The following is a 15,662-nucleotide window of genomic DNA, read 5'->3' on the forward strand; positions in this document are numbered from 1 at the left end:
CAACAAAGATTCGGAATACAAATTTAAATGCTATTTTAAGAGCAACGTCTTAACTAATATTTTTGAATTTTTAAATTGACGATAGGAAAGTAATTCAAAACTTTACGACGAAATATTTTGAAAAATATTGATTTAAGCTTAGAATTTAATGGAAAAGGAAATACACCCTATTGATATGTTAAGCGTCATTACGCCTAGTGAATTTGCCCGATAACATGCAGCACTGGAAATTCGCCGCGGAATTATGTCGTGTTGTGTTTATGTTTTGTTGTTCCGCCAAGGTTCTTCTGCCTCTCAAACGAATTGTAATGGAATTACGCCGGAGTTGTTTTTCATCATGTTTATTTGCAATTCAACGGTAAGTATTGATTTCTATAGCTTATCCAATTAACGAATGCTTGATTCCACCATATTATGCTATTTTCAGGATTGTAAAATGTACCTTGGTGTGATGATTGTGGATTGACTTCAACGATGTACGTGTCATATGTCAAAATGTGCAATTATGCTCAACGAACAATAACTGCATCATAATTACATTATGCTACATGTAACATGTTCCGGAAATGTTAGATTCTCCTACAAAAATATGTGTGGGATACGCGTATTGTTATGCAAAGGTATTGAAACTTAAAAACGTTTCAACTGAGCTATATACACATGAAAGTTTTGACCCTAAATGCTGACATTCTGTATCTACAACTGATGTATTATCTTACATTTTAAGCGAAGTTTGCTCAAGAAAATGATTTTACATAGCAAAATACAACAAAATTTATTGAACATGCTCTTGTATTTTATTGTATTATCTATACACTTACTTAAGTCCAGAGAATTTCTGAAACGGAATGATCTTAAACAATACTGTGAATGGAAGTCGGACAGTTTCAGCACAAGTTTACTGCAACCAATACCTCATTTCTCTGAGTCATACTTCAAGTCCAAGGAAGTCAAGAAAGTTCCCGTTACAAAAAGTTTCTGATCCTACCGGGAATCGAACCCGTCATCCCCAGCATGGTCATACTGGAACCCACGCTGTGGCTGTATATGCCCTTGCAGGCCTAATTTATTGAGCCTCTCCTTATTCTTGGCGTAGCGTGCCAACTAGTAAAAAGCATGTACTATGAACACTTCTACCACAGACAAACAGATTCTACTTCCTTCCCATCATTTATCTTTTTAGAGTATATTCCTAATAGTCAGAAGTTCGCTCTCAGTGATCGCATAGTGTTTGCTTCTGTTTAAAGCTAGCCTTCTAACGCCATCTTGTCTTTACGAAATACAGCGTGATTGGTGTTAGGCGATTATGCTTCTATGACGATAATTTAAACATATACTAAATGATGCGTCTGTTTGTATATGCTTCCATGGGAAGGTAATTTACTCTTGTAATGACCAATTTGCAAAAGTGGCATGCATGAAGATACTCAAAGCCCAAACAAGTAAAGAAATGAAAGACTCAAAATAGTCAATTGTTATTCTAACTGAGCATCTTCGTTTTTTTATTGGAATAACGTCCCAACTGGGACAAAGCTTGCTTCTCAGTTTGGTGTTCTATGAGCACTTCCACAGTTATAACTGAGACATTCTTCTGCCAATGGCCATTTTGCATGCCTTTGCAACTGTGACATTTTTTTAAAATCTAGTCGGACAATCAGCGAAAAATAATATTGTTTTAGTCAGTTTTATTTCATTTCTCTTTCTTTTTTCTCTCCATTTCTTTCCATTGCGTTCTTCTATTTATGTTACCATTTAATAGCAGCGTATACTCTATGAGCATATATTTTAGCGTCGTTTATTTGTTGACATTTATAGCTTAACTTGGTGCTTTTCTTCTGCAGCAAATTTCTGAAATAAAACATGCAATGAGTGAAACTGAGAACTTTGTATCCGAAGCTTATACTTACATATCAATCATCTTCGTTTTCGATATCGAGATCATCATCAAAATTTGTATCTTGGGCATCGGTTTTGGCCTTTCGTCCACGCTTTGGAACAACTAATGTCTTCAACATAGCTTCATAGTACGTTTTGTTACTAACAAATGGCATCAGCTTCTTTAAATCCATTAGCTTTTCGTACGGCAACGGGATAGGCTCAGTCTCCAAAGGGGCTAAAATCGGCAACGGTTCATCATTAACTACACCGTCATCGCAAATTCGAAAATGCTTGTAATCATTCGATGTCAAATCTGCTTTATAGGATACAACTCCAGGGCATTTGGAGCAGTACTCGAACATAGCTATGGTTTTGAATTTCAGAGGTTCGCCAGCGGTATTTAAACGAGGTTTTTTGTACCTGTTAGAGAGACTTTTTAACGACAAGATCTTTTGTTGGTTTAGCTCTATCACCACAAGCGGCACCTTCCTTTTGATTTGGGCAATAAACACTGCCCAGTCCCTGGGGGTTTCGATGTCTACTGTGGTGCTTTCCTAGCTCTCTCGATAGCTCCGTGTATGGTGTCGACTTCCATATGACTATGGCCACTTACTATAAACTTGTGTCTTATTGTGACGTCTCGATTGTTCTTGAAATTCTGTTCAGTTAGGTAGCTTAGCATCATACACACAACGAAATTTAAATTTTGCCCTCCACAGCGATCTGAATATAGATTGATTATCTTCACGTCCGGATTCTCGCTTAAGAATGTTTTCAAATCTTCTAGTAAACAAGAGCCGATTTCATTTGCCCCTCGTCTACCTTGCGACTCATCCCACATGTAGCAGAAACCCTTATTCTTGCCACTATAAGTTTCGAAAATCGTGAGATTGTAGGTGTATAGTTGTCGCTTGTAGAAGGCCACTCCATTTCGCAGGTGAGGCGTTGCTAAGCATTTCTGCAAGTCGAAGGATATAGTGCGAACTGCGGGATCGGTCCTTGCCGCCTGAACATCCTTCTTCTTTTCGGTATACACGAGCTGGGCCTGATTTTGATGGGAGGAACGTTTATCTTCGGCTTGATTTTTTTCATCTTCGTCACCCGATTTCAAAAGTATTTTCAAACGATCGCATTCATTACAAGTGTCCGCTTTCGGTTTCCGGAAGCCGAGATTGCATCCATTGAAAATAATGCGATATGAATTGTAGTGCACGAGACGCTGTGAATCTTCTTTGCACTTTGCAGTGTACAATTCATACATTTTTGTGATATTTAAATCACTCGATAAATATTTCTTACTACTTTTCTCTCTTGTGTAGTGAGAAAAATATGCGGGAAACGACTTGATATGCTCTTCAATGTAGGTTTTTTCTTCGCTGGAAATCGGGCAACGATTGGTATTCAGAAGACGCATATCGTCAGCGGAAATACCCAAGCCGGATACCTTTTTCGAGACCAGAATTCGGATTTTTTTCTCCGTAACGTCAAAAGTATTCAAGAACATCTGCACACACACTCGAACCTGGCCACCGTGTCCGGGAAGGTAATACTTGTATGTAAAAGCTCTCCTGGAATTAATGACCTAAAATTTGAAAAGACATTGATTTCCATATTTCTGAATTGATGGATTGAATAAAAGAATATTTAAACAACTGCAACTACAACTATAAAATGGCCACCATGTAAGAACATAGACAAAATGATCGGAAAATTCAAAGTATTCATTCAAAATAAGTTTAACTGGTGTAATAGTGCACATTTGATAGTACTGGTTAGATAAGGTATACATGAAGTTTTGGCGGTTCTAGTAAAATGTTTAAAAATCGTGAAGATATTATTTTCATATTGTTTCAAATAAATTTCAACCTTTTTTATAGGGTATTGTACCATTTAGGCAGATGTACAGTAGACGTTTTGCAACATGTTAACGTTTCACTTAGCGTAAAATTCATTCAACTGTTCATTTGGGCTAACTTGGCGCATCGATTTAACAGGTAGCGGTGCGATAACTGCAAATTTGTTGCACTTACCGGACTTGCAGTTAAAAAGCATTGCAGTTAAACCACTTGCACCGACCGAGCGTCTACTGTACTTATTTAGAGCTTTTGTCGCTATAACTAAGCCAATCCTATACAAATTTATTTGATTTTTCGTACAGGGTTAGATACTGCACGTATCTCACTATGTGCCAAAAATTGAGTTTTAAGGTAAAATTAACTTAGTTATAGCGACAAGTGCCAAAAATAGGTGCAACTGCCCAAATGGTGCAAGACCCTATGTATTTTGAACTGAAAAACTGTTTGACCCAACTTGAATTTGGACATGGAAACAGGTAAATTTGAGAGTTTCTGGGTAAACTTTTTTAATGAAAAGATTGCCTATCCCGATCCCTTTTGTCAGTCTTTTCCCTGTAAGTAGATTCTACCCACAATTAAATTTAACCCCAGAATGTATAATATTCAATAATCATATACTATTTTTGCGCCTAATTATATATATGTATACTTACACGATGACGTTCTACGAAGGTCACAGCAACATGTTGGCTGAGAAATTGATTCTGTCCCGAGCTTTTTAACTCAAGCAGATTACGCAACAATTTTTCTCGGAGTGCATCGTTAAATTTTTGATAACATTTACGCTTCATGCAGGTGCACGCCTTTCGCAGCTTTCGTGCCGCCACTTCTGTGCCATTTTTTCAAACATATGACAAGCCCTTCTCCTTGCCCAGCTTATTGGACAACTTTTTCGCCACATTGGTGGGAACCTCATCGCCCTCTCTGTCGAGATCAGCAAAACCCATTTCATCAAATTTTTCGTAATTGTTTGCAGCATCTGTAATCAAATCAATAATACGTTAATCTACAATGTTTCACAAAGCATCATTATTCTTATTTTTGTTCAACATCATATTTTTTTCATTATACACTGTGGTGCAAAAGTGTTCGGGTAAATGCCGATTTTCATACAAAATTGAGAGATTCCACACTACAACTATGGTTTACTTCAATGAAATAATTTCAAATTTGTACCCAAAACTACAAATATATTTATTTTGTATATACGAAGTATACGCAATGTTTTCGATCACAGGTCTGGGCTTGACAAGGCATTCCAAATCTGCAAAAGTAATCGGACAGCCGTAGGGTCTGGGACCATGTGGGCAGGGGGACCTGTTTTGGGGACTTGCTGCTATAACTCAGTCAATTTTAAACCGATTGACTTGATTTTCACGACACGATCAGAAACGTACAGTACCTAGCCTTGTTCAAAAATTTAAGTCAATCGGTTTGAAATTGACTGATTTATAGCAGCAAGTGCCTAAAATAGGTCCCATGCCCAAATGGTCCCAGAGCCTATCCCTTTGATTTACATGTGTGCCTCTATCCGAACAAGTTTGTACATTTTGGTTGCCTTGTCACGCTCAGCTCAGTCATCGGAAACATTTGTACTTAGTATGTATATACAAAATTCAGCATATTTGCAGCTCCGTGTCACAATTCGAGCACAAAGCAAAGCATAGTTGGTCTGGGACCATTTGGGCAGGGGGACCTATTTTGGACACTTGCTGTTATAACTCAGTCAATTTCAAAACGATTGACTTGAATTTTTGAACAAGGCTAGGTACTGTACGTTTCTGATCGTGTCGTGAAAATCAAGTCAATCGGTTTAAAATTGACTGAGTCATAGCAGCAAGTCCCCAAAATAGGTCCCCCTGCCCAAATGGTCCCAGACCCTATAGTTCGATGCGCAAGGAATACTTACCCGCCGGATTATCTTCGTTCTCGTCTTCGTCGATGATGGATTGATTCCGGAATGACTCGAAGTATTCGAAAATTGAAAAGTCGTCCAACAAGCTCGCATCTCCTTGTGGCACAAAGTCCTCATCATCTTCATCGTCGTCATCATATTCGTGAGTCACAAGCTCTGCCTCATCGAAAGTTGAGCGTTCCTTACTGTTAACGTTTTTCGCTGCACCAGAGACTACGTGGTGTACAGATGGTGACGGATTCAACTTATCGAAATCCACCTGTGAGTTCTCCTTATCGCTATCGTCCTTCAATTCACCGAATTTGTCGTGGCGCTGGTGATGTATTGGATTCGAGATGTTCAAATCGGCCTGCGACAGTACGAGTCTGCGCTTCGCACCAGGCCAGACGACTCCTACAGGTAAAAGTTCAATTTAAAATAGGTATCACGCAAAATCTGATTTCGAAAGTACCATGGTTTTCCTCGGTTCGCTTGTGGTATCCATACAGTGATTGTCTTGCAGACGATCTGACTGTAATTATGAGTACAAACCTTTTTCAGGAGTTCGTCTATCTATGACATACGAAGTTTAATGCACCGTATGTTGAAGGCAATGGTCGTGTTTCTCGTGGTATCTTCACTACCAAATTCATTGGCTCAATTTCTTCGTTGCGCAAGGAACAATCGAGAGGCGATTCCTCGGAGCAGGATACCGATAAGTCCAACGGTTGCATGTTCCTTGGATCGCCATAGCGCGAAAGAGGCGTCGACGAAACGATCTTGGAAAACGATATGCACGATGTGTTCATAAGCGACCAGTTCAATGGTGTTACATTGTGGGAGCGTAGTTCAGATGAAGCAAACGATAGTTTTCGCTTGGGAATCGAATGTTCGAATCGGCCAGCGTTCCTATTGGATACGGGGGGTTTCATTGCAACTTCATGTAGCTTGTATCTCGTAGCTCGTTCTGGTGGTGTATACAAGCGTACTCCAGGATTCGAAGAAGAACGATTGGCTGATTCTGGGTTCTTGCCTGCAAGAGAAGATTCGAGAAACAAATTGTGGTGCATACTCCATGCATGGAATGTATTAGTTAAAAATACCTGTCACATCTGAGCTGGAAGCGTCTCCAAATGAACGGCTGGATATTTCAAGCGCTGTATCCGTGCGGGAGGTGTCCATGGATGCACATGTTGAAACGGATTGACTTTCTGGAGAATTTTGGGCACTGGGGTTCGGACGCAGGTTTTTGATAATGCTGTTGTAAGCACTCAGCGTAAACTCGGTTCCATCGATGAATTCAACTATAAAAATGTATTCTTTGACAAATCCATTTCAAAAGCAGAATCAAAAGCAACTTACTTGGCACAATTCCTTCCGACATCGCGACATTGATTCGATAGAACTTGTAAATGAATGGAAATTTTGCTCCGCGATGCTACGGCGTAACAACACACGATGTAAATAAACAGTAATAATTGCACGGCGAAATTCCAGTTTTGACACTTTAGCGGGCGAAAACAATCGGCGAAATGGCAACCATTTATTTGAAAAGGGCGTTTTTTTTTTCTAATTTTTGTATTCACTGTACGCGTGTGTTTTATCGAAAATGAAACTAATAAAATAGTCGAAAATGAAAAAAAAAACTATTGAAAATATTTGCAAGCTTCTTTACTCTGCATTTTTATCAAAATTACATGGATTCAAAGGGTGGTAAATCTGAAGGTCATAACAACAAAATAATTGGTGCTTTTACAGATCTGGAAATACGTCATTATTTTAAATTCGTTTTTGAGTAATATAAAATCGTTTTTGGTGTGATTTTGAAAGTAACACAAGTTTACAAAATAAAACGAAAGTCGTGAACTTTTGTCAACGACCAAAATTTTTTAAGCACAATTTAGTGCTGATTTCGAAACCGACCTTCAAAAAATTTAAAGTAGAACAGTTTTTGAGTTTTAGCTCAATATCGAGTTTTGCAACTTTTCAAAATATGTAATTTACTGAAATTCAAATATATTGCGTTTTGTTCAACCAATTTTAAATCTTTTTCCATAAATTAAAAGCTAAATACAATACCATTCGATCATCTGAATACAGGGTTTGCGTCAGATTGATGAAATTCAAGATATTGGCGGGTTTTAGGGACGATCTTCTTAAATTTTGGCAAAATTCCCAAAAATTTTTGAAGAAATGTATTTTTTTCAATAAGAAAAAAACAACTAAAAAATTCTTTCTCGACGTTTATTTGACATTTCATATGTAGGTGAGTTACAGTAAAAATTTCAGCTCAATTGGAGCATTGATTACGGAGAATGAGATGTTTGAAGTGAGCGACTTTGCTTAAAAATAGAACAAAAATCGATTTCAAATCATCAAGCTTGTATGGAAAGTCGAAAAAATTTCCGCTCTACTGTAATTTTTTTCCTTAGCGTTTTCAAACTCAGGGCATGATTCTACACCAAAAATGATCATCAGCTTACCGAGTTCAAAAATGCTGTAAACTAGTGTAATTAGAAGGATTTAAATAGATTCTTTTCAAATATGAAGTAAACTGATTTGTTGACATTTTGGCTCTTCCGCCCTTTTCACATGTTTGTCTAGAAATTTTGAAATCAACAGTTCTCTGATACTTTTTCAAAACGACGTATAATACACGCAAATCCTATGTTGATACGTCGTTTTGAAAAAGTATCCGAGAGTTAAACAATACGTAAATACAAGGACATCGCATAATTTAAGGCGTTTATCGGTGTATGGAGATTTCTGTTCCAATTTACAAAATTGGTCAACAGAAAATGGTTAAACCAAATGTGCCAAGTGCACATAACCAATTTTGCTTAGGACTGTGTCCGATACGTTTCGTCTTCGACTCATCAGTACAGAGCAGTGCCACTTGCACCGCTAAGCAGACGTAATGTTTAGCAGAGCCTAGTACTCAGTGGTAGGCCAGAAAGCCGCCTCAAGCTTCGATCTCGTTTGATCTCATCAGAACGACATAGTGCATTTTGGAAGGCAACCCAGGCTGCGGCTTATTTTTCAAAAGTTGTTGAAACCTGGAATTCGTAAGCTCTTTTGGATTCAAATGACACAAAAAGAGAAACCTCTGAGTTTAAGCCAAAAATATTGAAATTTAGAGGTCGCGCAATCGCTTCAAAGCCGAATTTTCGAGTAATAAAAAGGTGTTTTCACTTCAAGTGCCATAACTTTCTCAATTTTCAACCGATTTTCAATCTTTTTTTATGAATTTCTCACAAATTGAATTTCGAATAAACTCGTAGACCATTGCAACAAACCGCTGAATTGAGATTCAGCTATTTATTGCCAAAACGATATTTTTTGCCATTACTCGGGAATGGGGCGTACGCCACCCTTTTCCCCGATCATTTGCAACAATTTTGCATTTTTCGCTCATGCCGAAATAAGATGATGAACAATGCACAATGGTCCGAATCCACGTTTTAGCAGGAAAAAAATCCGTATCTCTGTTTTCGTTAATTTTAGGCGTTTGGTGTCTTCAGAGAAGTTGTTTGTATTTGTTTGCTGCATCTTTTCCAAAAATTTTTGATTAGGGTGGTCCTCGTCCTAACTCAAATCTGGAGAAGATTTTTTTAATTTTAAGTCATACGCGATCGAGTTCTTCAGAAAAGTTGTAGGCAATGCTATTTCGAGCAACTTTGCTGAATACGCCGTTTATCTAGCTCTTGATTTGAACATAGTAGGTCAATTTTAAGTTTTGACTTAGGGTGAGCCACCCAAAAACGGTTTTTTCGCAATAACTTTTTTATTTGATTTTTTTCGACGATGAGAGCTTCGGAGCATTTGAAGAGCAAGTAATGACGCATATTTGTTCTGAACATTGCACGCTGCTAGGTCTTATCATTCAAATGTTATGGGCAATTTTGACTTAAAATCAACGATGTCTTCAAATGCTTATATCTCGAGGAGCTGGTAAAATAAAAAATGTTCTTTAAGCAGCATTTGGAAGGTCACATATAAAGCCAAATTTGGAGCAAATATTACAAGAACGTTATTTTTTAAATTGGAATAAATCGACTCCAAAAATCCCCTTAAAAATTGAAAAAAACTACTGATAACTCATACAATTTCAAAGATAGGGTCAAACTGTCTTCGGAAAAAATGTAGGTTTTTGCCATGCCTACAAGTTTCCCATACACGTTTTTTTTTTGCAAAAGGTGAAACAAAAGCTTGACATTGATAATTTGATTCTTAGGGGTACATGCTATGTTTTTCTAGGAAATCAGAACGATTATATTCTCTAAAAACAAATTATCAATTTCAAGCTTTTGTTTCACGTTTTACAAAAAAGTCGTGTATGGAAAACTTTTAGGTATGGTGAAAACCCACATTTTTCCCGAAGACAGTTTGACTCTATCTTTAAAATTGCATGAGTTACAAGTAGTTTTTCGATTTTTCAAGGGGATTTTTGGAGTCGATTTATTCCAATTTAAAAAATAACGTTCTTGTAATATTTGCTCCACATTTGGCTTTATATGTGACCTTCCAAATGCCGCTTAAAGAACTTTTTTTTATTTTACCAGCTCCATGAGATATAAGCATTTGAAGACATCGTCGTTTTTAAGTCAAAATTGCCCATAACATTTGAATGATAAGACCTAGCAGCGTGCAATGTTCAGAACAAATATGCGTCATTACTTGCTCTTCAAATGCTCCGAAGCTCTCATCGTCGAAAAAAATCAAATAAAAAAGTTATTGCGAAAAAACCGTTTTTGGGTGGCTCACCCTAAGTCAAAACTTAAAATTGACCTACTATGTTCAAATCAAGAGCTAGATAAACGGCGTATTCAGCAAAGTTGCTCGAAATAGCATTGCCTACAACTTTTCTGAAGAACTCGATCGCGTATGACTTAAAATTAAAAAAATCTTCTCCAGATTTGAGTTAGGACGAGGACCACCCTAATCAAAAATTTTTGGAAAAGATGCAGCAAACAAATACAAACAACTTCTCTGAAGACACCAAACGCCTAAAATTAACGAAAACAAAGATACGGATTTTTTTCTTGCTAAAACGTGGATTCGGACCATTGTGCAATGATATCAATTGTTGGGAATATTGAGAACTAGCGACAAAAAGGGAGAGAGTCAGGAGGTCAAGAATGACTCGAGAAAGGGAAACCAACATTTTGGGATCTCGGCTTATATTTTATGGCATAAACATTGGGCATGGTTTTCAACATATGTTGAAGCCTTCTGTGCCTGTATTCTGGGTGACGAAATTCAAGTACATACAGGGTCGTCTTGATGAAATAAACAATTGCTTGGAAATCCGATCGTAAAATGGGTTGAGAAGAATGATCTGATTGTTTTTGCAACAAGAAAAAACTTGGAAATGCATAACCTTCCCCGAAAAGAAAGGTAATCACAGACGACGATCATAATTGGACATTGGCGTAACTAGGATTTTTTCCTGGAGGGGGCCCAGGGGGGGCCTGACTTGAGATGAATTTTAAGCGGGATGGGCGCCTGATATGTGAATATGCAAATCAGTATTGTAGTGTTGAGTAATCAAAATGACTGTTTCAGATTTGTTCATAAACTATATGAGTACGAACAATTCCTCCAAGATTTTATTCCATAACTTAATTCATTGATTCCATCTTGGATTCTTCCAGAAATTCAATCAAGGATTCATCTAGGGATTCCACTAGACATTTTTTCGGGGATTTGTCCTGGGATATCTTTAGAGGTTCCACCAGTAATTGTTCCAGTGCTTTTTTCGAAGTTTCCTTCAGGAATTTCTCCAGAGATCCTTTAAGGTATTTCTGCAGGTATTCAGAGATTTCTACAGGGATATCTCCATATATGCCTTCCAAAATTCCACTAGAGATTGCTCCAATAATCACATCTGGATTGATTTGAAGTATTTCTGCAGGAATGTATTCCAGAAATTCTTTTAGAAAATTTTAGTAAGAGATTCTTAAAAAAAAACTCAAAAATTGCTTGAAAAATTTGTACAAAAAACCTTTGGGGATCCTAGTTTTTTTATGTGTATTAACGAGATTTTTAGCCCTAGGCTAGTTCATCTCGGGACCCACGCTTTATTTCCCTTCCGAAGGAAGAACTCACATTTTGCGAGTTTGTCGGGAGTGGGATTCGATCCCAGGTCCTCGGCGTGATAATCAACCATCCCACCAGGTCCGCCCCACTAGGGATCCTAGTATTCCTTCAACAATTACTGCAGACATTGATTTCTTCATTTTTTTATCCAGGAATATTCTTACAAAAATTCTTCCAGGTATTCGCTAAGAAAGCTCTTCTGAAATTCCATAAAGAGTTCCTAATGGGGCTTGCTTCCGGAATTCCTCATCGGGTTTCTTCAGAAATTACTTCAAGAGTTCCTCCAGGGATTCACCGGAAATTTCTTCTGTTATTCTTACAAAAAACGATTTCCGAGACTATTTTAAACATTTTTAGAAGAACTCTTATTGGGATTCCTTCAGAAACTCCCGCAGGAATTAATCCAGGATTTCAGAATTTCCTCAGGAATTTCAGCGGTTTCTTCAGTATTTCCCCAGAGAATTCTTCAGAAAATCCTCCTGGAGTTCCCTCAGAAATCGAACTTTGTATTTCATCAGGAATGAATCTTGAGATTCCTCCAGGAACTTCTTCGGAAATTCCTCCCGGATTTTTTTTCAAGAATTATTCCAGGTATTCCTCCTGGCATGCCTCTAGGATTTCATTCAGGCATTTCTCCAGAGGCTTCTGCAAGAGTTCTACCAAGAATTTCTCCAGGTATTACCCCAGGTATTTCCTCAGGAATTACTCCAGTAATTTATTCAAGTTTGGATCCAGGAATTCTTCCAGGAATTTTTTCTCTAGGGTTTCCTCTGCACATTCCTCCAGGATTTATTTCATGGATCCCTCCAGGAATTCCACCGATGATTCCTGCAATAATTCCTCCAAAAAATCCTCCTGGAACTCCACCAGAAATTCCTTTCTGAATTCCTCTAAAAATTTCTCCAGGAATTCTTTCAGAAATTTCTCCATGGATTCCTTCCAGAATTCCTCTAGAGATTCTTCCAGGAATTCATTCAGGGATTCTCAAGATATTCATTTAGGGATTCCTCCTGCAGTTCTTCCATGAATAGTTCCACGGATTTTCCCCAAGATTTCCTATAGAGATTTGTCCAGGAAACCCTCCTGAGGTTCTCCCAGAAATTGTTTCAGGGATTCCACCAGGTTTTTTTTTGCAAGAATTCCCCCAGGGATTCTTCCAAGTAATTCTCTAGAAAATCAGGAATTTGTCCAGAACTTTCCAGGCATTCCTCCTGAGGTTTCTCCAGAAATTGCTTCAGGGATTCCTCCAGGGATTTTTCAAAGAATTTTCCCAGGGATTCTTCCTAGAATTTCTCTAGAAATTTCTCTAAGGATTCCTCTAGGAATTTTTCAAGAGGTTTGTTTAGAAATTTCTCCTGGGAGTTTCTCCGTGGACTCATTCCGGGATTTCTCCAGCAATTCATCTAGAGATTGCTTCGGGAGTTCTTCTTAAAACTCCAAACTCCACTAGATTGCTCCCAAAGTTCTTCTGAAAACTCCACCAGGAACTCATCTTGAAATGTATCCAGAGATTACTTCAGGCATTAGTCCAGGAATTTCTCCAGGGATTTTTCAAGGAAATTCCCCAGGGTATACTCCAGGGTTTTTCTTAAGGAATTTCTCGAGAGATTCCTCCAAGAATTGATACAGGCATGTCTGCAGGAATTTATCCAGGGGTTACTCCAGGCATTCCTCCAGAAGTTCCTCCAGAGATTTCTATAGGGATTCCTCCAGGTAACATTCCAGGATTCCTTCAGAAATTACTACCGCAATTTCTCCAAGAATTTATCTGGAAAATCCTCCAGGGATTCATTTAGAAAGTACCCCAAGAATTCCTCCCGGAGTTTATCCAAGAAATATTCCAATCATTCTTCCTGGGATTCCTGAATGATTTCCTCCTGAGATATCTCTAGGAATTCCTTCAAATATTTTTTCAGGAATCCTCCAGGAAATCCTCAACGGATTCTTTTAAAAATTTCCCCACAAATTCTTTCTAGAATTTATTCAAGAATTATTCCAGGTATTCCTCCTGGCATTCTTCCAGGATTTCATCCAGGCATTTCTTCAGGGACTCGACTCCTCCAGGAGTTCTACCACGAATTTCACAAAAAATTACCCCAGGTATTTCTTCAGGAATACTTTCGGTAATTTATTCAGGAATGGATCCAGGAATTCCTCCAGGAATTTCTTCGGAAATTCGCACAGCAATTCCTTCAGGAATTGTTCCGGGAATTCCTCCAGAAATCCTTCCAGGGTTTCCCCCAAGAATTAATCCAGGAATTTCTTCTCCGAGGTTTCCTCTACACATTCCTCCTGGAATTATTTCATGGATTCCTCCAGAAATTCCTCCGATGATTTCTCCAGTACTTCTTCCAGAAATTCCTTCTGAAATTGCTCCTGTAAGTCCTCCAGAAATTCATCTGGAAATTTCTCCTGGAACTCCATTAGAAATTCCTCTCAGAATTCCTCTAGGAATTTCTCTAGGAATTTCTTTAGGAATTTCTCTATGAATATATTCAGAAATTTCTCCATGGATTCCTTCCAGAATTCCTCTAGAGATTCTTCCAGGAATTCATTGAAGGATTCCTGAAAGAATTGATTAAGGGATTCCTCCTGGAATTCATCCATGAATAGTTCCATGGAATTTCCCCAAGATTTCCTATAAAGATTTGTCCAGAAATTCCTCCTGAAATTCCACCTGGAACTTGTCCGGAAGTTCCTCCAGGAATCCCTGCTAAGGTTCCTCCAGAAATTTGTTTCAGGGATTTCTCCAGGGTTCTTTCCAAGAATATCTTCAGGGATTCTTTAAAGAATTTTTGTAGAAATTTCTCTAAGAAAGTATTTCTTCAGAAATACTCCAGGAATTCCTTCAGAAAGTCCTTCAGGAATTCATATAGGAATTCCTTCAGGAATTCCTCTGGGAATTCCTCAGAAATTACTACCGCAGTGTCTCCAGGGCCTCCTCAAGAAATTCCACCTCAAGATTTACCGTAGGTATTTCTTCAGAAATTCCTACAAGAATTTCTTCAGAAATTGATCCAAGAATCCCTCCAGGAGTTTCTTCGGAAATTCCTACAGCTTTCCTCCAGGAATTTCTGTAGGAAATCCTTTAGAGATTGCTTTCGATATTCTTTCAGGAGATTCTTCAGGAAATTCTATAGGAATTTTTCCAAGGGATTCCTCCGGAAATTCTTTCAGGTTTCCTCTAGGAATAAATCCATGAATTTCAACTCCAGGGATTCCTCAAGAAATCCGTCCAGGAGTTATTTCTCGGGTTCTTCTAGAAATTCCACCAGGAATTCCTCCAAGAATATACCAGAAATTCCTGCAGAGATTCCTCTAAGGATTCTTCCGTGAGATTCCTCCAAGAATTCCTCCAGGAATTCCTCCAGAAATTCCTCTGTGAATTCTTCTAGAAATTTATCTTGGAATTTCATCAGAAATTTCTCTAATGCTCCAGGCATTACTCCAGGAACTTCTCCAGGGATGCCTCCTTCAGAAATTTATCCATTAACTTTGGAGCCAAGGGCGGAAAGTCTCTTTAAAAAAGACAAATCAATCAATCAATCCATTAACTTTCCAGGGAATCCGCCAGGAATTTGTCCAAAAAATTTTCTAGGATTTCCTCCAGAAATCCATCTTGGAATTGCTGAGAAAATTTGCTTATGATTTCACAAAAAAAAAAAATGAGCCTATGATGCTTCGTTCTATGATTTTTCAAAGTAGATGGTGTCTGTGGAAAATGTTTGATTTTCACTGGAGTTTTCCGGAAAAAAGGCGACCCTGATTTTTTTCAATTTAGTTTTTCAAATATATATGATCCCTACCTAATTTCATTAACCTTCACAAACTTCATACCAATTTGAACGATAATAAAAAAAAATCCCCTAATGCTCCAGGCATTAGTCCAGGAACTTTTCCAGAGATTCCGCATGGAATTTTTCCAGAAGTTTCTC

The 15,662-nt window shown here is 38.0% G+C and overlaps 1 protein-coding gene and 1 long non-coding RNA gene across 2 annotated transcripts; one reads left to right on the forward strand and one right to left on the reverse strand.

The window, feature by feature from the left end:
• Positions 1-295: 295 nt before the first annotated feature.
• Positions 296-575, forward strand: LOC134287134 (uncharacterized). Its single transcript, XR_009997054.1, has 2 exons — positions 296-358; positions 428-575. It is a non-coding gene; the product is annotated as an uncharacterized LOC134287134 (long non-coding RNA).
• A 5,609-nt stretch (positions 576-6,184) lies between these two features.
• Positions 6,185-7,216, reverse strand: LOC109421962 (uncharacterized). The gene is made up of 3 exons (XM_029869340.2): positions 6,991-7,216; positions 6,732-6,932; positions 6,185-6,661 (listed from the first exon to the last, which is right to left on the reverse strand). Exons 1-3 carry the CDS (start codon positions 7,010-7,012, stop codon positions 6,198-6,200), a joined length of 687 nt encoding a protein of 228 aa, XP_029725200.2. The 5' UTR covers positions 7,013-7,216; the 3' UTR covers positions 6,185-6,197.
• Positions 7,217-15,662: the final 8,446 nt, after the last annotated feature.

The sequence above is a fragment of the Aedes albopictus genome, chromosome 2, assembly GCF_035046485.1.
Source record: "Aedes albopictus strain Foshan chromosome 2, AalbF5, whole genome shotgun sequence".
Classification (NCBI taxonomy): Eukaryota; Metazoa; Arthropoda; class Insecta; order Diptera; family Culicidae; genus Aedes; species Aedes albopictus.